Source organism: Canis lupus, chromosome 2, assembly GCF_011100685.1.
Source record: "Canis lupus familiaris isolate Mischka breed German Shepherd chromosome 2, alternate assembly UU_Cfam_GSD_1.0, whole genome shotgun sequence".
NCBI classification, from domain to species: domain Eukaryota; kingdom Metazoa; phylum Chordata; class Mammalia; order Carnivora; family Canidae; genus Canis; species Canis lupus.
The window spans coordinates 23,786,644-23,813,965 of record NC_049223.1 but is presented as its reverse complement, the minus strand read 5'-3'; the positions used below and the strand labels follow the sequence as shown (position 1 = coordinate 23,813,965).

Genomic DNA, 27,322 nt, shown 5'->3' with positions numbered 1-27,322 from the left:
GTCTGTGATTTTTCAGTTAAGTATTTTAGGAGAAAGGACTATTTTAAAAGGATATGATACAAGAAAAATGTAAATAGTGAACACATAAAAAAGTTATCCTAAGAATGAGATAGCACCTCAACACCCATTCGGATGGCTGCTGTCAAAAAAAAAAAAAAAAAAAAAAAACAAGAGTTGGCCAGAATGGGAGAAGATATTTGCAAATGACTTATCAGATAAAGGGCTAGTATCCAAGATCTATAAAGAACTGATTCAACTCAACACCCAAGAAACAAAAAATCCAATCATGAAATGGGCAGAAGACATGAACAGAAATTTCACCAAAGAGGACACACACATGGCAAACAAGCACATGAGAAAATGTTCCACATGGCTTGCCATCAGGGAAACACAAATCAAAACCACAATGAGATCCCACCTCACACGAGTGAGAATGGTGAAAATTAACAAGACAGAAAACAACAAATGTTGGAGAGGATGTGGAGAAAGGGGAACCCTCTTGCACTGTTGGTGGGAATGCAAGCTGGTGCAGCCACTCTGGAACACAGTGTAGAGGTTCCTCAAAGAGTTAAAAATAGAGCTACCCTACGACCCAGCAATGGCACTACTGGGAATTTACCACAAAGACAGAGATGTAGTGAAATGCCGGGACACCTGCACTCCAATGTTTATAGCAGCAATGTCCATAATAGCCAAGCTGTGGAAGGAGCCTCAATGTCCTTCGACAGATGAATGGATAAAGAAGAGGTAATATATGTACACTATGGAATATTACTCAGCCATCAAAAAGGACGAATACCTACCATTTGCTTCGACGTGGATGGAACTGGAGGGTATTATGCTGAGTGAAGTAAGTCAATCGAAGAAGGGCAATCATCATATGGTCTCACTCATACGGGGGATATAAGAAATAGTGAAAGGGGATCCCTGGGTGGCGCAGCGGTTTGGCGCCTGCCTTTGGCCCAGGGCGTGATCCTGGAGACCCAGGATCGAATCCCACATCGGGCTCCCGGTGCATGGAGCCTGCTTCTCCCTCTGCCTGTGTCTCTGCCTCTCTCTCTCTCTCTGTAACTATCATAAATAAATAAAAATTAAAAAAAAAAAAAAAAAAAAAAAAAAAAGAAATAGTGAAAGGGAATATAAAGGAAAGAAGGGGAACTAAGTGGGAAAAATCAGAGAGGGAGACAAACCATTAGAGACTCCTAACTCTGGGAAATGAACAAAGGGTTGTGGAAGGGGAGGTGGGCAGGAGGTTGGGGTGATGGGCACTGAGGAGGGCACTTGATGGGATCAGCACTGGGTGCTATACTATATGTTGGTAAATCGAACTTCAAATAAAAACAAATTAAAAAAAGAAAAAGAGTTGGCCAGGATGTAGAGAAACTGGAGCCCTTGTGCAATGAGAAATGGTACAGCCGCTATGGAAAACTGCATGCAGTTCCCCCAAAAATTAAACACAGAATTACCATATCATCCAGTAATTCTGCTTCTGGGTATATACTCAAAAGAACTGAAAGGTGAGTCTCAAAAAGATATTTGCACACCTATGTTCACAGAAGCATTGCTGACAAGAGCCAAAAGGCAGAAGTGAACCAACTTGCCCATTGCCAAACTGTGGTGATCCAAACAATGAAATAGATATTCAGTTTTCTAAAGGAAGGAAATTCTGGCACCTGCTACAACATGGGTGAACTATGAAGACATTGGTGCTAAGTGACATGAGCCAGTCACAAAAAAGACAAATACTTAGGATCCCATTTATATGAGGTACGGAGAGTCATCAAATTCATGAAGACAGAAGGTGAGACAAATGGTGGGCGCCAGGGGCTGGAGGAAGGGAAATGGGAAGCTGCTTAACGAGTATGCTGTGTCAGTCTTTCAAGATAAAGAGTTCTGGAGACTGGCTGCACAGCATCATAAACAGACCTAATGCTACTGAATTGTACACTTACAAATGGTTAAGACGGCGAATTTTATGTTCTATGTATTTTACCACAATTTAGACAAAAAAGTTATCCTGTCTAAAAATCAAATATATGCAACTAAAAGCAACTTTTAATGCCATGTTGAGCCTACTACACTAGTCATGGTGAAATGTATCCCTGTATACCAATTACCAGAGTAACTAAATTAGTACAGTCTTTTAAGAAAGATGGGAGACATATACAAAAACATTTCAGTACTATAAATCTAGCCTAAGGAATTCACTCTAGGTGGTTTTATTAAAGTCAAGGAGCTAATTCACCAGTGACATTCATTCTGCAAACATTTTTAAAAATTGAAAAATCCTAAATAACCAAACAAGAGGGAAATAGTTATATAAGTTACTATGCATCATTACCTTTAGGAATTTGAAAATTTTGAATTTTAATTATGAAAAACAATTATAGAAATATGATAACTGTCTAAATATGACTCAGTGTTAGAAATCCAAATATAAAATTGCATATACATTATGAATCCAATTATATAAAAATATACAGTATCTGGTGTGCCTGGGTGGCTCAGTCAGTTGAGCATGTGACTCTTAATTTCAGCTCAGGTCATGATTTCAGGGTCATGAGATGGAGCCCCAACCACATCAGGCTCTGCTCAGCAGGGCATCAACTTGAAGATTCTTTCTCTCTGCCCCTCTTCCCACTCTCTCTCTCTCAAATAAACAAAAAAATCTTAAATACACACACACACACACACACACACACACACGTATCTGGACAAGACCACAGGGTCACATGCAAAAAAACAAATGGCTGCTTTATTTCGGTGTTATGATTATACTTTAAAAACAACAGGAAAAGGAGACTGTAAAGAAGAAGAAAACAGATTAGTTTTAGTGACATTAGGTGAAATAAAATAGAAAATGGAGGCTACAACATGTGTTTTATCTAAACTAAAATTACAAACTTAATCTCCTCCCACCACTTACTTATACCAGTGCTAAATTTCCTTCATTTCTTAATTTCAACCTCTCAACTCCAGGTCTTCATATGTTGTTCCCTCCATTAAGAACCTTCTCCTAGGGTGCCTGGGTGGCTCAGTGGGTTAAGCTCCGACTCCTGGTTTTTGCTCAGGTCATGATCTCATAGATCCTAAGACTGAGCTCCAGATTGAGCCCCACATGGGCCTCTGTGCTCAGTGGGGAGTCTGCTTGAAAGAGTCTCTCCCTCTGTCTCATCCTCCACCCCCACAAGCACATGCGGTCTCTCTCAAAGAAATCTTAAAACAAACAAAAAACCTCTCCTTCCTCCTCTTCACTTAGCCAGACATCAGCTGGAATATGATTTCCTAGCAGTGGTCTTCCTGCCCTCCCTACGGATAGGTTCCCTTGCTCCTGCAGACTCCTACATTCCCCTTTTTGTATTAATAATACCATGCTACTTGTGCAGTAGCTGTCTTCCCAACCAGTTCTGTGCTCTAAGAAGCTACTGACTCTCGGTCTTGTTCTTGTCTATCTCGCCAAAGATCAACCCAGCAGCAGAATACTTGGAGGCACTCATTAGTATCTGTTAATACTAAAAGACATAATTATTATGTATTCAAAAATAATATATTTCCTTCCTTAAAATTTGTTTTAAAATCACATTCAAACACCATAACTCTTAAAATATTTTAAGAAATCAATTTACAGCATCATTGTGTTTCAAAGTTGTCAAGAAAGATTTAAATCTCTTATACCTTGCAATATTCCAAATTAATTTTCTAGCTTTCACTACACCTTGCAATTATTTTTTTTTTTAAAGATTTTATTTATTTATTCATGATAGTCACAGAGGAGAGAGAGAGAGAGGCAGAGACACAGGCAGAGGGAGAAGCAGGCTCCATGCACCGGGAGCCCGACGTGGGATTCGATCCCGGGTCTCCAGGATCGCGCCCTGGGCCAAAGGCAGGCGCCAAACCGCTGCGCCACCCAGGGATCCCTACACCTTGCAATTATTAAACTTTTAAGACTCATGACTATAGATGGTAAGTATCTGGACAATTCACATTAAAATCTAATATAACCCATAAATCTCTAAAACCTAATGAGAAGCAGTCTTGATGCATTCATTTATTCTATTTTTAGGCAGGAAACTTTATTAGGACAAAGACAAAGAGGCACTAGATTATAAGAAAAGCTAACAGTGAAGCAATCTCAAGTGATACATAAAGAGCTATAGCTATTTATTGCTACTAAACAAATTCAATTGTGCTATATCTAATACCTTCAAAATATCTGTTCAACAGCATCTTGAGATTCTGTCAACATAATTCAAAATAGGAATTGTGCAGAAAGAAATTTCTCTTGACAAAAGCTGAATGTTGTCTCCTTCCCAGGTCATCTCATATTCTAGAAAATCTCTCTGCCATTTTTCTCAAGCCTTTGTGATAAAAGCAAAACCAAGCAGCAAAGCAGAGCAATAAATTCCTTTCTTATGCAAGAGATGTGAATCCTATTTCGATTAAGGGAGAAATGGGAAATTTTTCCATTAAAGAGCTAAATGGAAAAAAGTGGAAAGATCACCACGCAGTCTTCCTTTCTCTTCTAGACAAGCCTCCGGAGGGAATGGTGCAAGCTGTCACGCATGTTCATGCGGACCCCATTCATGACAGGAACCCACAGCCAACCCTCATGTGAGGGCTACTCTACAGAACAACTGGGCTGCACCCTTCAAAATCACCAGTATGGTGAAAGAAGGGACTGTCCCAGGTTCACGGGGAGACAGGGAACTGACAGCCGGACAGGCCCTGCGCCAGGAGCAAATGGGCTCTGCAGGACATTGCTGGGAAACCCAACAACCCAAGCATAGAACATCAGATAAATGTAATTCACCTAGTTAGTAATTTTACTGTGGTTATGAAAGAGAATGTCCTTGTTCTTGAGAACTACACACTGATGCTACTTGTGCAGCAAGTACACTGAAGGAAAAATGGGAAGAGGAGTGTGATATATGCAACCTACTCTCAAACAGTTCCAAAATAAATAAGTTAATATGTGGGGTTTTTTAAATATGTTTTCAGAAACAAAAACAAAAAATAAAAGGTTGATCCTATTTAAAAAATTAAGTTGCAAGGATTGGGAAGGGAGAGAATTTTACCTGCTGAGAAGAGATACTCACTAATCAAAGGAAGAAATAAGAAGGAAAACTTTGCAGATCTCAACACTATCATTTTCCACCAGAATGCAGCTCAGCACTGAGTTAGAATAGCACATCTCTTCATTTAGACCAGAACTTCTGATGGCTTACAATTTTTACATCACATTTTAGGAGAAAACACAATAATGACCACCTCTGTAATACAAGTCAAACATTTTAAAGTAGGTTGTTGTTGTTGTTGTTGTTGTTGTTGTTGTTGTTGTTTTTACTACAGCATTACTTCTGCTAAGGAATCATTTGAGATCCAAGTTCCTCTTAACAAAGTCAGTTTGGGTGTCTAGAAAGGTGAGTGAGGTGATTCTCCTGTCCTGGGCAAAGTTCCCCGTACATATCAGTACATACACCTATAAGTACATACAAGTACAAAGTTCCTGTAAAAGGTCTAAGTCTGATTTGGGCAAGAAAAAGAAAATCACACCCTACTGACTCCGTATGGGACAACCTGGACCAAGACCATGCCAAGATGCTAAGGAAACATCTTTCCTTAAGAGACTCTAGTAACAAGGAAGACTTCCCCTTAGTTAGCAGTAAAGAAACCCTCTTTTAAATAGCTTCTAGGTTACTTACACCACCAGAAACAGTATTTTTGATCATAGAACATGCCAATGAAATACATCTTAGTCATCGTTTCTGAGTATGAATCAATCATATGGCATATAAAGTTTGTTGATACAGTTAAAACAACAAATTCAAGCTGGTTTGAAAATCAAACTCAATTCTGTGGTACCATAATTGTCATGAGTAAGCAAGTTTGCAATTTTCTTCCAACATTGGTAAAACCTGGCCTCTCCTTTCCTAATCTAGAACACTTCACACTTCATCTACATCTACACAGCACATAAAGAAAATAACAAAAAGCTATTGCCTAAAGAAAATACACAAGACCAGTTACTGTGAATTTATATAAAAACTTACAGTATGCGTACATGTCCACATTCTCAAATTTCTTTTAAGTTAGAATCAGTCAATATATTCTACCTCACTTTGCATTAGAACATAACAAAGTTAATCAGTGAAGACATTAAACACAGTACTTTACTGGAGATTGTCAAAACCCATGCTAACACATCCTGAAACTTCTATTTCTATCCCATTCTTCTAGAATCTGAAACAGGCAACTACATTGTTTTACAAGCCATGGTGACCCTAAATGTTCCACAATGTAAAACAAATGTAGATGAGTGTACATCACTGTCTTACTGAAATCTGTCCAGTTCCACTGTTTAAAGTTTAACGCCCGAATACTCCAAATGTGTCAGTGGGAAAGAAAACTAGGTTCGACTCCACAGTACCTAGGTAATGCCAGCAGAAGTCAGCTTCTGAATTCAGGGCAAAAAAACAGCACTCGACAACCAATTGCCTGCACATGACCACTATCTTTGAACATGAAGTTAATAAACTAACCTATGACTCAGTCCTTGAATTAGGAGAGGGTGACTGGGGCAGGGGAAGAATTGGGAAGATGTTTTCATTCTATTCTGACCCTTTCTAACCAACAGCTTTAAAGAGAGCCTAAAAAGAATTAACTTCCATGGTCACCTTGTCCATCTCCAAAAAAGAAAAAGAAAATATAGTATCAAAACACAATCTTAGAACAATTTTGAGAGAGAAACATAGAGGTTTTGAAATTTTTAACATCAATTTCACACTTCTGGGAAATGAGGAGACAGCTATATAATGACATCCATCATATAAATTGACAGGCTCAAATTCCCTTAATAGAAAATGTCTATTTGTGTTTAAGGCAAAAACTGGTAATATATAGCTGTCCAGACACTATAAAAAAACCAATGTTAATATATGTAGATTTAATAGCCAGGCCATTTAATAAATATCACTTATTTATGTTAATTACAGTTGAAGTAAGATAATTTGCCAAGTTTCTTCTGTATTGAATTCACCTATTTCTCAAAATTTTTAAATTCATACTTCAGCCTTTGCACTCAGGAGGGTTTTGCACCAGCATGAGCTCTTGTACTCTACAGATCTAATTTATATAGTGAGTCAAAAAGTAGAATAAATGATCTAACACAGCCTTTCTTTTCCTTTTTCCTCTCCTTTGAAGTGAGTTGAGTTCTCATTTAAGGTTTGTAACATAGCTGTTTCCTAGTTGTAAAGTTATGCCTTCCTAAGTGCCACTGTTGTAAAGTGTTGTGTCCCTAGATCTTCCAAAGATCTCATTTTACCTTTGTTGAAATTGTATAAACAACTGCACCAAAGGAAAAAAAAAAAAAAATCAGTTACTAAGTTGTGCTTTCCATTATATGCCTTTTGATAAATGAAGAATACCAGAAGTCATATATGTAATATTTTCATACAGAAATTCATTTTCACTTATAAAAACTACCAGATGGGGGAAAAAAAAAAAGAAATTCATTTTCAGAGAAGCTAATGTAAAAGAGATATGGAATATTTTAAACCAGTGTATCAGTTCTAATTACATGGATTCAAGTATAAACTATAAATCAAACTATCTTCTGAAATTATGAAAGAGATAACGAGAGGACTATTTAAGACTATTAATTTGAAATATACATTCCCCTCCATCACTGCTTGCCTAGAGAAGAAGCACAATGAACAGAGAACATGTGCCTACATTTGGAACAAAGGTACCTCCAAAAGCAACCAGGACACAAATTCCAACGAGGAGCAACACACACAGGCCCCAAAGCCCTGAAAACTACACATGTAAGTTTTCTTAATTTAGCTTAATAGTGACATTTCTCGTTTCATTCAATAGCTGTGTTCCTATAAGGCAAAATTGGAAATGAAAGTTTCTCAGTGATATATAATCATGAATTTTAGAGCTAGAAGGTTTCCAGACAATGTAGTCCGGTCCCCACATTTAAAACAAGGAAATGAGTAGAGGTGCAGGAGGGGGTGGTGGGTAGTGGGGTGGCATTAAAGAGGTCAAGCCATTGGCCATACATAACACGGCTAGTTTTTTTTGTTTTGCTTTTTGTTCTGGTTTTTTGTTTGTTTTTAACATGGCTAGTTAATAGCAAAGCTAACCCAGGTCTCTCAGACTCTTAAAGACTGCCACTGGAAAACTTACTCTATCAAAATGGCATTTTAAAGAATTTCCCTTAAGAAGGGAGTATCTTAAAACTATTATAAAGAGACCCTGGTTTGTTATACTAAAGAATTTTAATTAAAGTTCATTTATATACCAAGTCAATCTACATAATGCAATATACTGTGGGTCTAAAATAAAAATGTTAATGTTATGCCTACAAAACCTATGTAAACAATGTCATTTTTAAATGGTAATAGCGTAACGACAGTAGGTAAATGGTTTGAAATTTTAAGATTTAATTAGGAAAAGTAATTTAGAAACCTTACTAAGATTATATTGTAATAGTACAGTAAGTGACATTTATGCTACAAATTTAAATGATTTAATAAAAGGAAACTATATTTTCACAGAAAATGTTTTACCTACAAATCAATTTTGTTTAGATATATATAGATATGGATGTGTGTATGTGTGACAAAGAGGGAAAACAAGAAAGAAATCAAATGGACAAAATGTAAACAACTGGTAAATTGGAAAGGCATACGAAGAATTTGGGTTCTGTTTTTACAACTTATCCTGTTACAAGTTTGAAAAACTATCAAAACAAGAGGATACAAAAGTACTGCAAATCATCTCCTAACAAAAACTCAATTCTATACTTATATTTGAATACCATAATTGACTATACTGCATAAGAAATACTACATTAAATTCATATTAAATTTCCCATAGCATCAAATTAAGAATTACTCACTTTTCTGCAGCAAATGGTCAAAAAGATGACAAATTAGCTAAAAGTAAAGTATATTCCATTTCCAATGGTCAGTATTAATATAATAAACTAAGAAATCACCTTAAACTAAGAAATTGATCTAATAAATTATCTGAGAAGCAATTTTTGCTTGCATTCTTCATCACCCATCACCTACCTTACCTACAGTGTACTGCTGCCATGGTTCTGATAGCTTATACCCACAGTGTTTCTCAACAGGGACTATTGTATACTGTACCTGGCCCCTGCCCGCTGCCAGTAGGTCTCCCCAGTAATTATGACAACCAAAAAGTCTCCAGAGATTTCCAAAATTCTTCCTTCTTCCAATTAAAATTCTGATTATACGGTTGACCCTTGAACAAGGCAGGAGTTAAGGGCACCAGACCCTGACATAGTTGAAAATCTGCCTATCACTTCTGACTCCCTAAAAACTTTACTAATAGTGTACTCTTGAGTAGAAGCCTTGCAGATAAAGAGTTGATTAACATATATCTTGCCATTTGTACTGTATGCTGTATTTCTACAATAAAGATAGATAAATGAAAATGTTACTTTGGAAATCATGAGGAAAATACATTTAGAGTACTACACTGCATTTTTTCTAAGTATATTTGACACACAATATTACATTAAGTTTCAAGTATGCAATAGAGATCAGACAACTCTGTGACTATACAGTATGTTATGCTCACCAGAAGGTACCTACCATCTGTCATCATATAGTACTATATTGTATTTATCAAAAAATTCCATATTATAAGTGGATTCACACTGTCAGAACCCATGTTGTTCAAGGCTCAAGGGTATATTCATTTTAAGAATAGTTAACTATTAAAACTTTATCTTCCAAAATCCGAACTTATCAAACATAAATGAGCCTAAATAAACAAATAGATACTTATACTTTACAAAGGGATTTCTTTCAAGATTCCATTAAATGCATGATTCCTCAGTATTCAAAATACAATTCAATGGAAGTTTTTTCTTTAACCTCTACCCAAATTCTAAGGTACACAGCTATCCCATAAAACAAGATATATATCTACATAATTATCCTAGAAAAAATTTAGCCAAAACTTAGGGAAAGCCTTATATTATTTCTTGCATGATTTTTCTATTTAATAAGACTCAGAAGAATTCTTATGCCACCACTGAGTGGCTTAGTAATCTACTCATTTATAACATTAACTGTTTTAACAGGGGCAACCCCGGTGGCGCAGCAGTTTAGCGCTGCATGCAGCCCAGGGTGCAATCCTGGAGACCCAGGATGGAGTCCCATGTCGGGCTCCCTGCATGGAGCCTGCTCCTCCCTCTGCCTGTCTCTGCCTCCCTCCCTCTCTCTCTCTGTGTCTTTCATGAATAAATAAATAAAATCTTAAAAAAAAAAAAAAAACTTTTACCAAACATTAAATTGTTTTCATATCAGCATGAACTTTTAGTCTACTGCTCCACAGAATGAAGATATTTGCTCCTACTCTATTAGAAAGCCATAAATATACTACATCCCAAAATATTCACTGCCATTACTCTTCCTCAGTTAAATGAGAAATGTTTCATATCCAGAAGTGACCTCAAAAAACTCACTCCTTTATTTAGGACAAAGGGCAGGCAGGATTAAGCATACTAATGCAAGAGATTCACTCCTGGATTGTCAAATCAGAAGAAAATTAACACAGAAATCCTCTCTTAGAAAATATGTCATATAATTAGTTACAGGGCGAAAGTTTCCTGAAGAAAGTGAAATAAAATATAAGATAAAATTTAAAAATAGAGTATATAGCTTTATTTTTTCAAGTTAAAAGATGGGAAAATAAAATTAAGTAGTATCCCTAAACAATCATTTTGGGGGTTTGGTCGTTTTTTAGTTTGTTTTCGTTTAACACATTCCCCCCAAAAAAATCATCTAGAAATTGTTTAGCAATGCTTTTTACAAGAACTACGCCTGTTGTGACAATCTCCATTAAAGATCTAAAAGAACCATTTCAAATTATAGCCAAAGTTTAAACATAACAACTTTCATACATGTATTTCATCTTTGGCACCATTTGATAAAACAAAATTCTGAAAAAAAAATCTTGGTAAATGTTTATCATATGCAAAAACAAAACCATTTAAGTGCTGAAAATCAAAAGGCTTTTTGTGGATTGTAATAACGTCAACAATCCACAATGAAACACACAACTCATAGCAGCATCATATAATACATTTTCCACAAGATAAATATCTAGCCTCAAAATTGAACAGAATAAAGATCTAGAATAAAAACTAAAATTATCCTAAAACATTTTACCAATTCTCTAAGTTTTATGGCTGGGGTACCCCAATCGGTGTGCCAGAACATGCAAAGAAACAGAGCCCCCTCCACTTTCAGGACAGTTGGGAGCAAGTAGCAGCCTGGTCTAAGGTGTCAGAGGCCAGTTGCCTCCAAGCCCCAAACAGCTCCTCAGTTTACCCCAAATGCTGTATAACTTCCACCACATCCTACGTGGCTCATGACATGGGAACGGTTAAGAAATGCTTCAGAGATAAACACATCCAGACATAACAAGTATCAACCTTTCTTTTAATTTTCTAAAGAAATCCTGGAAAAAAAAAAAAAAAACTTTAGTTACCCATCATTCTCACCCAATCTAGGTTTGGAAATTCTATCTAGACTTTAATGACATATCTTCCCCTTTTTTTTTTTTTTCTTAAAGATTTTATTTATTCATGAGAGACATAGAGAAAGAGACAGAAACACAGGCAGAGGGAGAAGCAGGCTCCCTGCAGAGAGCCCGATGTGGGGCTCAATCCCCAGACCCATGATCCAGGATCATGCCCTGAGCTAACGGCAGATGCTCAGCCATTGAGCCACCCAGGTGCCCCTCTTCCAATTTTTTAACCTGTACCATGATTCTTCACTATTTTTTTCAAAAACAGAAACTCTGGTATACTCAGTTCCTATCTTTTTGAAAACTTACAACCCCCTAGAAACTGGATCATAACACAGACACTGTAACACTTCCCTAACCTATGGTTGCAGTGATCTACTCAAAAATGACCTCTACCGATAGAGAAAAGCCATCAAGTTGGCAAGAATAAGAAACATAACCCAGTCTATTTCAAAGGAAGCCTAAAATGGGCTGAAAACCAAGAAAAAAGCTAGAAGGCGGCAAATACTGCCTATAACCTGTCTTTTTCACTTATATTTAACAAAAATGCCTATATGTCAGAGTACTTTTTCATTAATGAAATCTTCAGTTGGTCCCCTAACGGAAATCCTTTTCTTTTAAAGTTTTGTTTTTTTTTTTTTTTTTTTTTTTATTCATGAGAGACACAGAGAGAGGCAGAGACATAGGCAGGGGGAGAAGAAGAATCCCCACAGGGAGCCCAATGTGGACAGATCCCAGTACCCCAGGATCACAATCATCTGAGCCAAAGGCAGAAGCTCAACCACTGAGCCACCCATGTGCCCCAGCAAAGAGAAATCCTTTAACAGCTCCTTAAGCCCTATGGGATGACCTGCAAACCTCCTGGGCCATCACACCCTAGAACCTAACAGCACCTCCATGGCTTCGTCTTGCCCCATCTCTATGTTCCCAAATGCTCAAATACATGTGCCTTAGTGCCCTTCTCACACTGCTCCACTTCCTCAGAACACTCTTATGCCACACTACACACACACCCACCCCTCTTAATCTCCTTTCACATAGGATCAGCTTAATTTCACCTCAAAATAATAATCTGTGGAATAGCCACCACATTCTAAAGGATGTTAATTAGGAACACCCAAATCCGTGCATTATTTATTGAGCACCTATTAAGAGCTCAGGAAAAGTGTTTAGCACAAGTAATAAAAATCTTTGCCCTCTAAGATCTTAAAGATTTCCTGAAGGAAAGAATGAAGAGCCATGTGATTTTAATGTGAGGCAAGCAGAGTGCTACAGGGAAGAAGCCAACAGAGCTCACCCAGCAAGGAAAGTGGTACAAGGATGACAAAGAGGATCACTAGGAGCTAGGGAACTAAGCAGAAACTGTCAGAGTTTTTTTTTTTTTTTTTTTTTTTAATCTTCACTGTGAAATAAGTAGTTTGGCCTTTATGGTAATAAACCTCCAAAGAAGGCATGTTCATTCTTTGTGGCTCCCTTGTCTTCATAACAAACACAAAGAAATAACAGATAAAATATAAAAACAAATTACTAAAATGACCTATCTACATCCCCAAACATGTTAAATACCACTTAATCAGAAATCTCACAGGAACACCAAGTGTGAGCCAACCTAAAGCCACCAGGTCTGGGGGCTGTGGGCCCCAAAGTGGGAAAAGGCAGCAGGAAGTAAATCCCACAGGGTAACTGCACACCAAAGAGTTCTGTGTGACACAGGGTCGTTAGCCAGGCTCCTTGCTTAGAACCGGGGGGCAGGGGTGGCACTGGTCCTGGATTAGGAAACTAGACTGAAAAAGGCTTTTGCTAACCATGCTGGAGCTACCACTGAGGAGGCTGTTGACCTAAGGCCAGCTGACTGTGACAGAATCTGTGATATCACCAACATCACCGTGGGGCTGGTGCTCCGATCCACTAGCACAAGACCTGATTCTGATCTGGGAACTCCAAAGGCAGGCAGAGACAACGGCACATCTACCATACCAGGAGGGAAAATCACAAAGACACAGACGTAAGAGAAAGAGAAAGAGTTTTCGTCAGAATGAGCCTGCAAAACTGCAGAACACGGCGTAAACACCAACAATATCAACTACCACAATATAAATTCACTAAGACAAAATTAAAATGCTAATCAAGTGACCTGAAAAAGACTTCAAAATAAGCACATAAAAGATCCACAAAGAGATAAAAGAATAATTTTTAAAAATGTTTAAAAACAAGCAGAAACAAGAAAAAAACTAGTGGATATAAAAAAAAAAAACAACTAAAAATCTTACAAGTGCGATACAGCCATTATAATTCACAAATCACAAGCTGTATGTGGTTCAGGTGATTTATTATTAGTCACCTAACAAGCTATCCCACGCCTCTGCCTTTGACCACACAGGGCTCTAGAATTTTCGGGGCAGCAGTACACAGGACACTGTTACACACTAAGATTCAAAACTGAAAGACACAGGGTACCTGTCCTTAAAGAACTCTGTAACCGTTTTGCTAAGAGAACACTAAGATTACAAAGTAAAACAAAATGTAAATTTTCCAAAATGTAATAAGCGTTTTTAAGTTAAAATGCCTGGCATTTCTTAGTTTTCATAAACTCCTATTACCATCTTTACTAGAGCCGGCACTTTTAGACAAACATTCGCACAAAATTTCATAAGAATGAATCTGAAATACCAAAAGCCGCTTCTTCTTTAATCAGTATTTGAACTCGGCTAGCAACTATCCTGGTTTATTCAAAATACACCACTGGAAAAGTAGCCCACTGAGAAGTCTTGAAAATCAAAGCACGCTTCTTACAATATCATCCTTAGTGAAAAGCACTCAAAGACTTCACATCAACAACAGCTTTGTTTTCATTTATCAACTGCCTTATTATTTCAGTCGATGAGAAGAATAACTACTCTACTCATATTAAGATAATCATTATGAATTACATGTGAAAAATTTTAAACTCTCTAACATTATATTTCAGTAGGAAACGCTCACTCTATTCCAAAGTTCCCCTAATCAAAAACTCTGTACTTTTTAAAAAGTACATCAAAACTGTCATATGATCACAGGTTAAAATCTTAATTCTTTCCTCACTCTCTAAAAGTGAACAGTTAGTACAAAATAGTAAAATCTAGCTATCCTATTCACAGGAAGAAGTGGATTGGAATGGCAGAAAATATTACATATAGTAATAATTCATATACACAATCACACAATCCCCTTACAACTGAGATGATGCCATGTCAAATTTGTAAGTCTTACAAGATAGACTTGGTTCTCATTCCACCAAAGACATTAACAAAGAGACTTATTTTTTTTTTTTTTTTTGCTTAAATGTAATATTAACCTATGTTATCTAATGATTGAACTTCACAAAATTAAACCCCTACTAATTATGGTCAATTTAAATTTTCCCTCTTCATATTTCTTTTTTTTTTAAGATTTTATTCATTTATTCATGAGACACACACACAGAGAGAGAGAGAGAGAGAGGCAGAGACACAAGCAGAGGGAGAAGCAGGCTCCATGCAGGGAGCCCGACGCAGGACTCGATCCCAGTTCTCCAGGATCAGGCCCTGGGCCGAAGGCAGCGCTAAACCGCTGAGCCACCAGGGCTGCCCCCTTTTCATAATTCTTTTTTCTCCCACTCACCCCCCTCTGGCAACCACTAGTTTATCCTCTATATTTATGAGTCTATTTCCCTCTTCATATTTCTAACAAGTCACCTTCCAATGACTAGTCAACAGAATATTCTGGGTAACAAAAGAACATAACTAAATCAGCCAAGAAACTAATGACACAAATTTTTTCTCAGCACATCTAACTTCTCAGAATAAATCAAACATCAGAAAGTATCTATATCTCCTTGTTTCAGTAGAGACAGGTGTACAATTGGGCTGAAGCAGATTATCCAATCTCTGATGAAGTGACATAATTCCAGTTTGTCCAATAACAAATTCTAAGTACTCTGCAAATGCTCCTGAGGCCCCTGAAACAAAACAAAGACGGAGACACTTACTCATGACTGGAAATGTCTCTGTAGGCTGTCCCAATCAGAGAGTAAACCAAAATCTGCTTCCCAAGGCTTCTCAGAAGAATACATGTCCTGGTCAGAAAACAAAGAGAAAAAAAAATCATCTTTTCTAAAGGTCAGCATTTTAAATATAATTTTCTAAAAGGAAATGAAAATAATTTGGTTTCCACAATTTCCTATTTGCAGAAGAACGCTCTAGTGTAATCTAAATATAAAAAATTACCAATCAATCTTTAAAACATTCTTATCTTCCCTTGTCTGTAAGAAGTCATCTCAAAAGCAAATAATATGTATGAAGTAATTATCACACAGAAACTTATTAACAGGTGACCTCGGTCTTCACTTACTAAAATCTTATTCCCTCTCTCTATCCCAAATAAGTACTAGAAAGGAAACACTCCATCTAAGGTAGATATAACACATCACATGCTAAATTTATTTTGATTACATATAAATAATTCATATACACTATCAAAGATCACCAATGTTATTGCTATAAACTTCCTCTAATAATGGACATTTTCCTCATTATAAAATACAGTTTCATTGTTCTAAAAAATTGGAGGGATGCCTGGGTGGCTCAGTGGTTAAGAGTCTGCCTTCAGCTCAGGACGTGATCCTGGAGACCAGGGATCGAGTCCCACATCAGGCTACCTGCATGGAGCCTGCTTCTCCCTCTGCCTGTGTCTCTGCCTCTCTCTCTCTCTCTCTCTCTCTCTCTGTCTCTCATGAATGAATAAATGAATGAATGAATGAATGAATAAATAAATAAATAAATAAATAATCTTTTTAAAAAATTGGAAACAGTGACAAGATAGAAAAAAAAATTCTCTCTCCACACAGAGCCACTACATCTACCCAATTATGTGGGGCACGTTTCCTTTCCGGGAATTTTTTGTAAGCATTTTTAAAATACACTTTATAAGTACTACAAAAAAATGTTTTATTGGGTCCTTTTCACTTGAGTATAACACAAAGCATCACCATGTATTAGTATAAATATGAACTAAATCTTCCTTACTTAATATATTCAAGAAAATAAGGATAAGATAATACTAATGTTATATTTAAACATATGCATGAATCCACAGTGCTTCCCCAAATCCAATACATAAAATTCCACAGGTAACTTAAGATTTGATACAAAATTTACACTGTGCTTCCTCACATACAGCTTTCTTCACTAACTGGAGAACTACTTTTTGCAATTATAAGAACTGACAATTACTTTATTTTTTATATCAATTAAGAAAACAGCATAATACTAAGGAATTCTGATTCTGAAATAGATTAAAATTAGGGTAACATTTTTTGAAGAAATAATGCTTGTCCCATCTATATACGTTACTCATGTCATGTAATATACATGAAAATACAAATTTACAAAATGAAAATCTGTATGCACAGCATGATTCATAGACTGTAATTACCAATGGCATATAATCACAGTGCTGCCACGTAATCACCTGACCCACATCCCACACTCTTTCTTCTTTATCTATGCAGTAAATACTATGATTTTCATTTCTCGATAACCCAATTATCCCAAAGGAAATGAGAAGTTGTATGGAAATCTAAAACAACCTATAATCTACGTGTTAGTTTTAGAATACACGATGAAAATTTCTCCCTATAAATACATTTTCTTGATGGTGCTTCACTGAGTCTATTAGACCTGTCTTCCCTGCCAGGGAACTATGAGGTCAAGATGCTGACCCCTGGAGCATGCTGAATGATAAGGACATGGGAAGGCAAACCCACATCACAGATACACAAAGTAGTTCACAGATGATCCAGGAGTTTACTTACTCTTGTAGAGTCCAGTCTCTTTGGCCTACAGACTTTTTGTTCCTGTTTATATCTAAGATTTTTATCTTAAATTTAAAATTCCTAAATGGCAACATCAAAGCACTCTGTACTAAGTAGTACGCCCCTCCTACCCATAGTCATAAATACTGAAGAAATATGTATCCAATGACTGAAGTTCCTAAGATATCAAGAATTTTCTTAGCACTATAAATAGTAACCTCAAAAATGCCAGGATAATAAAACCTATAAATAGTGGAGTTCTAACCTTATCATCTAAAGTGATAAAAAATACTTTAGAAATATGCAACAATGCATGTATTGGAATTACTGTAAAATGTCATGAAGTAACTCTCAGAAACATACTTTGAAATTACTTATAACTGAAGTCGCTGGTTCAAGATTCCTTACCCTAACCACAGCTCTAAAATGTGTATCTTCCTATCTACTCTCAAAGTATGAACTCTTTAAGCAACAAGGTGGTTCAGAAGCACCTAAGGTAAAATTTGCACATTCTCTCTCTCCTTCTCTAAGTGATCTCTCCTCCCACTGGACATACAAAAAAGAGGAAATAAATTATCTAACTTTGTTTTTCACACTATCCAAGAGGGAAAAAAGTAATTTGTCTTAATTCCCAGTTTCTCATAAAAAGTATACTGGAGTATTTCCATAAAATCTGGGCTTTGTACATTACCCTCAGCATGAGAATTTATACTCGTGCTAACCTAATACAGGTTCTTTCAAGTGACTCCTCTAACTTTTGATATACTTGAATAGTGAGCCAGCCTAAGGATAATCCATCCTGACAGGGAATTCAGGGTCTACTTGAAAGTCAAGCAAACTCCCCCAAGTCCTTTTCTTTATTGCAGGCACTACACGGCCTAAAAATAATTTCTGACACTTTTAGAGAATTAAAACCTCTCAAAGGATCTGAAAGGATTTCTGGTTTTTATAACACCAGATAATCTATTCTAGAACTAGCTCAGCAGTCCCAATTTTGATTATTTTAAAGCTCAAATTTAACAGAATTAGAAACCGCAACACACAGTATCACATTCTATTGTTTCTAATAACATTCTTTCAGGAGACTAAATTAACAGTAACTTATTTTATTGTTTACTAACTTCTCCTACTGAAAGAATTACACAAGAATGCCAATCCCCACTACAAGCCTATGGGATCTCCGTCCTTTTACTTTCATCACAAATCATAATTTAAGAAAATCAAATTTAATCTTGAGAACAATTATGCTAGGTGAAATAAGCCAGTCATATATAAGACAAACATCCTATGATTCCACTTATATGACGTACCTAAAAAAGTCAAATTCAGGAACAGAAAGTAGAATGGTGAGCGCCAGAAGCTGAGGGTGGAGTAATGGAGAGTCAGTGTTTAATGGTGACAGTGTCAGTTTGGGAAGATGAGAAAAGTTCTAGAGACAGATAGATGATAACGGTTGTACATCAAAGTAAATGTACTTACTCCTACTGAACTGGATACTTTAAAAAGGTCAAAATGTTAAATCTTATGTATATTTTACCACAATATAAAAATATAAATAAAAAAAGAACCAAATGTACCTATAGCTCCAAAAGAGCAAGCAAATCCTAAAGTAACAAATTCATTACAAAGAATCTAGGTGTTTGTTATTAATAAACACCAAAACCAACCACATAGTTTTAAAATATTTGGCTATATAGGAAAAAGAAGTGGCTACCTGAGAAATAGCTAGGACTCACTATTCAGGTTTTTTAAATCCCCTCAATTAAACAACTAACACAGGCCTTATTAAAACCAGAAGTGGGGATCCCTGGGTGGCACAGCGCTTTGGCGCCTGCCTTTGGCCCAGGTCGCGATCCTGGAGACCCGGGATCGAATCCCACGTCAGGCTCCCGGTGCATGGAGCCTGCTTCTCCCTCTGCCTATGTCTCTGCCTCTCTCTCTCTTTGTGTGTGACTATCGTAGATTTAAATAAATAAATAAATAAATAAATAAAGATTTAAAAATAAAATAAAAATAAAAATAAAACCAGAAGTGAAACAAACACTTTCAGCATTGAATGAACATCAAAGTCCCTTCCTACCCCTTCACCACCACCATTCCCTATGATCTCTCACATTCATTTGGCTTTTTCTGTCCATCTGTAAAATAATTCTCTCTAAATATACACACCTTTTCATTCAAGTGTTCTTGTGTAGGTAAAATACTTACACCAAGAAGGTGAAGATGATGTGTAAGACTTTAAAAATTTTAGCCACGGCTCCATTTTTATCTTTCAGCATCCTTAAATTTTTTGTAGAAAAAGGAGGATGGCAAAGAAAGTACTTAAGTTATTTTTCCTCATAATTTTTAGCTTCATGGTCAGTTTCCATTTAAAGAATTTCCACGGTTCTGCTGTGAACTTTCTAATTTTTATCATTCAAGATAAGTACTTCCCCAACTAAAAGTACAGCTGTCAGGTATCTGTTTCTGAGATTCTCGTGTCCAAATGGATTGTGAACCCTCTTGCTACATGACATCAAACATATTTGATAAAGGACAAGAATTATCCTTTCAGATGCATGGCAAAGCTCAAAAGCAATAAAGAGAAATCCTTAGAAACCATAAAAAATGAACAAAAGCTCAGAGAGAGAGAGTGATCAGTGGGCAAAGAATCCAGCAATGGGCTAAAAGGCATCTCACAATCTCCCATGACCAAGCTGCACTGTCCAATACTGTGGCCACTAGCCAGCCATATGTAGCTTTTTAATTTAAATTAAATAAGACCACGTACAATTTAAAATTCCATTCCTCTGTCATACTACAGACACTTCTAAAGTGGCTATTGGTTACTGTGTTAGCAGAGATGTGCAACATCTCCATTATCATAGAAAATTCTATGAGACAAAGCTGAAGGTCTTTCAGTGTTATGAGTTATACATGGGACAAAGTCAAAGCTTCACACTATACAACAAGAGAAGTCAGACTACAGTTAAGCACATAGAGCCTGGCCCCTGAAGCACTACACCTTCAATAAAAAGATAAGCTATGGAAAAAAAAAAAAAAAAATCTGCCCCAAAGAAGAATGAAGGAAAATTCTCTCCAGAGTCTAGGTTTATCAGTGTTGGGGGAAGGAGAAGGGAGTTTTCACTAGAAATCATCCTGAACCAAAATCAACCTTCACACAGGTTTCAAGTTCAAATCCATACATTTGTATGTTATAAAACTCTCAAGCCTAGAAATCAAGTCACCCTAGTGTGACAGTGTCCTCAACTGCGAATTCCCTCCAGGAGAAAGTACTCTTAAGCCAGGTCTCACATCCATTTCCACAGACACAGTTACAATAAAAATTAGCTCAAACTTCAAAAACTATGCATAAGCAAGATTCAACAGAAGTAAATTAATCACAAAGATGTTACAAAGAACAGTAATGTTTCAAAATACAATAGGAAATGGAAAATATGAGCAAAACAGAAGGCAACAGATTTGGAAAAGAATCAGGTGAAAAATAGGATAACTAAAATTAAACCTCAATAGACAAGTTCAGCAAAGCAGCAAATTCTAAAGAAAGAATTAATGAACCAGATGATAGATCTGATAACTTTTTTTTAAGTTTATTTTTTTAGTAATCTCTACATCTAATGTGGGGCTCGAACCCACAACATGGAGACCAAGAGTCACATGCCCTCCCAACTGAGCCAGCCAGGTGTCCCTGGAACCATATGATAGGATCTGAAGTTTTCCAGAATGCACAAAGAAAGATAAAAACTATATAAAAGACGATTAAGAGACACAAAAACTATATTAAAACATCTAATATGTTTATCTCATTGGCGTTTTAAAAAGAGAAAATTAAGAATGAGGGAGAGACAATCTGCGGAGAAAAGAACTAAGAATTTTCCTGATTTGATGAAAGATACTAATGTACAGACTCATGTTCAGCAAATTCCAAAAAGTATAAATAAAATGGAAACTGACACCTAGAGATACCATAGTGAAACTGTGAAACATCAAAGACAAAGAGTTCTTAAAAGCAACTAAAAATAAAAATAAAAGCAGGTCACTTACAAAGCAACAATTAGACTTCACACTTGATTTATCAACTGCAACAACAGAGGTCAGAAAACACTAGAATAATACCTTCCAAGTTCTAAGAGGGAGAAACTGGTAACTATATAACTATATGCTCAACTCAGCTAAACTATCTTTTCAAGAAAAATGACAAAATAATGAAAATTACAGACAAACTGAGGGAATATACAGTTAACAGATCCTCACTCAGGAAGCTTCCATGGGCAGGCCCGGGTGGCTCAGCGGTTTAGCGCTGCCTTCAGCCCAGGGTGTGATCCTGGGGACCCGGGATGGAGTCCCACATCAGGCTCCCTACATGGCGCCTGCTTCTCCCTCTGCCTGTGTCTCTGCCTTTCTCTGTGTCTCTTATGAATAAATAAATAAAGACTTTAAAAAAAAAAATAAAAGGAAGCTTCCAAAACTGTAGTCACAAAGTAGGAAAATGATGCCAAAGAGAAGGTCTGAAATACAGGAAAGCATGGTGAAGGGAAAAAAAAAAAACTGAGTAAATGCAAACAAATATTAGAGTATGATTTCTAAATCAGGAAACGGGGGGGGGAGGGCGAAGGAGAGCTAAAGTACTGGCACCTAGCACATAACTGAGCCCAACCCACAGCTTATGGACAAACCCACCCAAACCCATCAGAGACTGCCAAACTCATGAGCTAGAAATAAATAGATGTCTATTTTACACCACTAAAATTTTGCAGTGGTTTGTTACATGGCATTATTACTGCAAGAGATGGCTGATACAGAGAATAAGAACATTAACTTTATTTTTTTTAATATTTTATTTATTTATTCCTGAGAGAAGGAGAGAGAGAGAGAGGCAGAGACACAGGCAGAGGGAGTAGCAGGCTCCACGGAGTGAGCCCAACGTGGGACTCGATCCTGGGTCTCCAGGATCAGGCCCTGGGCTGAAGGCAGCGCTAAACCACTGAGCCACCAGGGCTGCCCAGAACATTAACTTTTAATGGGAATTAAGTTTGTGAGTTTCAGTTTTACTAAAAAACTTCACTCACTAAATCTGTGAACATACACACATACTGATATCATTTACAGAAATTTCCAAAATAAATAAAATTAATAATAGGTTTTTTAGGGACATACACACATATAATGTAACTATACAGAAAAGTAAAAGAATGGTAGACCTTAAAGTTGAGGCTGCTGGATACCTAGGGACAAGCAGTGGAATAGAGGAGAAGCAGGAAGATGTGATCCAAGGGAGTACTGATAATGTTCTATTGCTTAAATTGAAGGAGGCAATAGGATGGACACTATTACATTAGACCTTAGGCAACACACATCACACATAGCTTTTGGTATTAATGTAATATTTTATGATATTTTAATATGAAAAAGCAAAAATGTTCCAATAAAATCAGAAGTATAATAATTATAAATAAAAGTAACATGTGTACCCACCTATATAAAGGAGTTAAATGCACTTATAATCTTTAAACTATAATTAAGAGGCAGAAAGAGTTGTAGTGACTCATTCATTCTTTAAAAGTAAAAGACAATACCAAGTGACAGGCAGCTCCACTACAAATTACAAGAGAGCTTTCCATGTGCAAAGACTGATGATTATACATTACCCACACTAAAAGCAGCAAAGAGTTGTTACTTGTTACTGTCTGAACTCAGCCTTCTGATCACTAAAGCTTCTCATCTCACTCTCCAAGTTGTACAATCCAAGTTCATTTTCTAGTAGAAATTCCTAGATCTTGTTCTGCAACACTGCTATGTGTTGAACTGCCATCCCAAGAAAGAGCTTAAGAAAATTTCCTTCAGTGAAGCATTATTTGTAACAGAAAAAAATATATAAACAACTTAAATGTCCAATAATAAGGGATGGACTGAGGCACCTGGGTGGCTCAGTCGATTGTCTGCCTTCTACTCTGGTCATCATCCCAGGTGGAATTGAGCCCTGCATAGGTTCAGAAGGGAGTCAGTCTGCTTTTCCCTCTCCCTCTGCTGCTCCCCCTGCTTGTGCTTTCTCATAGTGTCTTTAAAAAATAATAATAATAATAATAATGATGATGATGATGGATGGACTAAATGAACTGTTATTAACGTACATGTAATGGACTCTCATATATCCATTTTTAAATGTCTCAAGAAAATTTAATGACAGGGAATGAATGAGTGTTCCACAATGTACTTTATGCAACTGTCCCACAGTCAGCAAGAATTGTCAGAAAAGATACCTCAATCAATTTAAATTTATTTCCCAAAGGGTTATAAACCAAACTTTAAATGACTAATGTTAGGTTTTTAAGTTTAAAACAGATAAACAATACACAAATTTACTTTGCATTCAATAAATATTTACTGAGCAGCTCTTATGAGCCAGGCAGTGTTTTAGGCTCTTGGAGACACAGCCAAGAACAAAGCAAAGATCCTCTCCCTGTGGAACTTATATCACAGTAATTCTCGTATCTTTTTTTTTTTTTTAATTCAGACTCATAATTCATTAGCTCAAATATATACATATGTCGAGGCACATTCCTAGGTAATATCTTCTCATTCAGATAAATAACTTCAAGTTAATATTAAAGTCATTATTCATTGATGCAGAAAAGTCTCTCCACTGTACTTTCCCAATTCTTGGGCATTCTACAAAAAATGCTCTTTCTGCAATGTATATCCCCTGAAACACAATGTTAAATTTGAAAAGGTTTAAATATTTTCCCAGCTCAAGAGAAATAAGGCAGATTTTCTATCATTGCTAGAATGAAAGGTTTGTTTATCCTGTTCACTAAATCAACAACATACTTCCTGCTAATAGGATCAGAGAATGAGATGGGTAAAATGTGAAATCATTTGATTTCTTTGTTTTGTTTACACGTGTATGTTAACGAAGCATCAGATAAGAATGAGGTCTAATTTCCTCTTCTGCAGGTAGAATTTGAGTTAGGTTTCCAGAAGGACTTACCAAATTCTAGTAGCCATACACCGGTAAACAGGTCAACCTCTAGGTATTTAGAAAAACAAATGTCCTTTCCCAAACTTCTTAGTTACAGAGCCTTTCAAAGGCAGCTCATAATTTGTTCACATGTTGTTATTTGCCTAATGCACTTGATACATACTATCAGAACTGCACATAATGCCTGAGCTCTACAGATAAAAGCTAAAATGAAGGATACAATATATCTGATTTTCAGAGGCCTAGTATCATTTAAAAAGTCAGCTAACAATTCCAGACTATCTCTAGTTAGATTCTAAACACAAGAATCCATCCATCCATTCAATAAATACTTATTCAGCTAGACAATATGCAAAACCATCCCAAGGGGGTTGAGATTAAAAAAAAAAAAAAAAATCAAGATAAATCTGCCATCTTGCCACTAACAAAACATATCCAGGACAAAAAGTACTATAAGGGAAATGAGAGTGAAGAGCTTCAGCTTATGCAAAGACCCTGTACTGAATGAAAATGAGTAAATTTATGGGCCATAAAATGTAAATACATAGCATTGAAGAGAGGAAAATTCATGTAGTCCATAAAATTGGAATTCAGTAGATTGTGAGCCTTGCAAGAAAATCACTCACCATACAAGTCCTAGAAGCAAGAGGTACAGCTCTCCCATTAACCAGCTCTAGGACTTTAGATCAAGTCATTTCATTGCTCTGAGATTCTGTTTCTTCATCTGTAAAATGAGAGTTAAAATTTCTAAGCTACCTACCACTCATGATTGTCAAGGGATTATGCATGAAAAAATGCTTTACTAAACTAAATATCTCATATATACTAGTACTGGTTCAGCTTTTTTGGGGTCTTATTTTTAAATAAATAAGCTGAAATGATATTTTTTAAGATTGCATTTATTTGGGAGATTGTGCACAGACTAGCAAACTGGGTGGTGGGGGAGGAATAGAGGGAAGAGAGAGACTCGAGCAGATTCCACGCTAAGCATGCAGCTTGACACAGGGCTTGATCTCACAACCCTGAGAGTACAACCCCAGCCAAAATTAAGAGTCGGACGGACGCTTAACCACCTAAGCCACTCAGGCACCCCAAGTTGAAAAGACTTTTAAGTTCTCTTTTTAGCACTGTAAGATTTTACGACCTAAAAACTAATCTTAACTCAATGAGTAACTAAGAGATTTCTAACTTCCTAAGCATTATTATTAGTAGCATCAATCAATAAATTACCACAGAAAAGGAGGTATGAGCTAAAACAAACTGTTCTAAAATATTGGTTAAAAAAGGAAGGGGGATGAGAATCAAAGGACATATGGAAGAAAGTTAAAATGACTATTAATAGTGAAGGAATCAAAAGTAACCCTGAGTCTGAGGGGAGAACCGAGATGACATTCTTCTGGCAATCCTTCACGACGGCAAACTATCAACTTTATAGGAAAAAGTTATTTCAATTGAAAAAGATTTCCCAAGCAAGTCTGGTGAATGAGCTTAGAATTCAAATTCATGATACAGCACTGATTCAAAAGCAAAATGTGCCAGAAATTGAGGGACAGGGCTCAGTATTTCCGAAAAGCGAGTTGTAAAAGGAAATTTCAGAAATCTGACTTCCGCAATTAATGCAGATGGTCTGTTAATGGTAACTCTATTTAGCACTCACTTTAATACATATTCTAAAATACTTCTTTAAAAATTACTACTACTACTACTACTGGCGATGGGTGGCTCAAGTGGTTGAGTCTGCCTTTGGCTTGACGTCAGGGTCCTGGAGTCCTGGGATCGAGTCCCACATCAGACCCCCAATGGGGAGCCTGCTTCTCTCTGTGTGTCTCTCATGGATAAATAAATAAATCTTTAAAAAGAAATTACTACTACTGTTACTTCACAATCAGACTATTCTATCTCATCCCTATTTTCCAATAATTAAGCATCTGGCTGGGAAAGCAAAACACAGTTAGTTACACAAAAGATAAGACAAAGGACCTACATTTCCAACAAACACACCAACCCTCTTGCAATTAAAAAGTTAGACAAATGTATATTTTTTTTAATTCTTAAAAATATCAGAGGATATAAACTGGTGCAACCGCTTTGAAAAACTGATAGTTAACTCCTGAAGCTAAATTATATCTACCAACAGCACCATACCCAGGAATACTTCCAAAAGAAGGAAGTGCATATCCGACAAAATACACATGTAAGAATGTTTGTAGCAGATTTATTATAGTAGTCCAAAATTGGAAATGATGCAAATGCCATTAAAAGTAGAATGGATAACCAAACTGTGATAGATCTGTATATGAGGCTACTACTATAGCACACTGTATTTTCCAATAATGGTGCCTACAATACTTCTGGTCTCACAAGCTCTTCCAGAACCTCAACTCCCCCCATCAAGAGGTAGAGTCCATTTCCCCTCTCTTTAAACCTCGGCAGGCTCATAACTGCTTCAAAGAGCAGAATACAATGGAAGGAAAATTGCATTAAGTTTCAAAGCCAAGTCATAAGAGGCAATCTAGTGTCTGTCTGGCCCATGGGCTCTCCACCCCACTCCACTCCCCACTGCCTGTGGGTGCAGGACACTAGCCCTTGGAACACTGCCACCGTACTATTAAGCACAGTCAGGCCACATTTAGGTGTTCCGTCATCAACCAGCAGACATGTGAGTAAACCTTCAAACACTTTTAGGCCGAGCCTTCAAACAGCCCTACTTGAAACCAAATGAAGCTAAGACAAGCATTGCACAAATTACAGTGTTGTGCAGAAAATATATGTTGTCACTGTTTAAGTCACTGAGTTGCTAGGCAATTTTTTAGGTGCTACAGTAACTACAAGTACAGTAACTACAAGAAACACTACTGCTATGTGCAACAACACAGCTGAATTTCACTGATACTATACAATGTTGAACAAAACAAGCCAGATCAGACACACGGGAGTAA

At 36.7% G+C, this 27,322-nt stretch overlaps 1 protein-coding gene and 1 long non-coding RNA gene across 2 annotated transcripts in view; one reads left to right on the top strand and one right to left on the bottom strand.

Annotated features, from left to right (window-relative positions):
* The window catches only part of LOC102152333, a 104,378-nt gene that overhangs the window by 52,002 nt on the left and 25,054 nt on the right, over positions 1–27,322 (top strand). The window contains exon 4 of the long non-coding RNA XR_005355308.1: positions 7,697–7,823. This is a non-coding gene — a long non-coding RNA (uncharacterized LOC102152333). The remainder of the gene's footprint in view (positions 1–7,696; positions 7,824–27,322) is intronic.
* The window catches only part of USP6NL (USP6 N-terminal like), a 169,500-nt gene that overhangs the window by 135,176 nt on the left and 7,002 nt on the right, over positions 1–27,322 (bottom strand). Inside the window, exon 2 of the mRNA XM_038530140.1 lies at positions 15,581–15,667. Within this exon, the coding sequence (XP_038386068.1) occupies positions 15,581–15,584 (4 nt within the window). The 5' untranslated portion in view covers positions 15,585–15,667. The remainder of the gene's footprint in view (positions 1–15,580; positions 15,668–27,322) is intronic.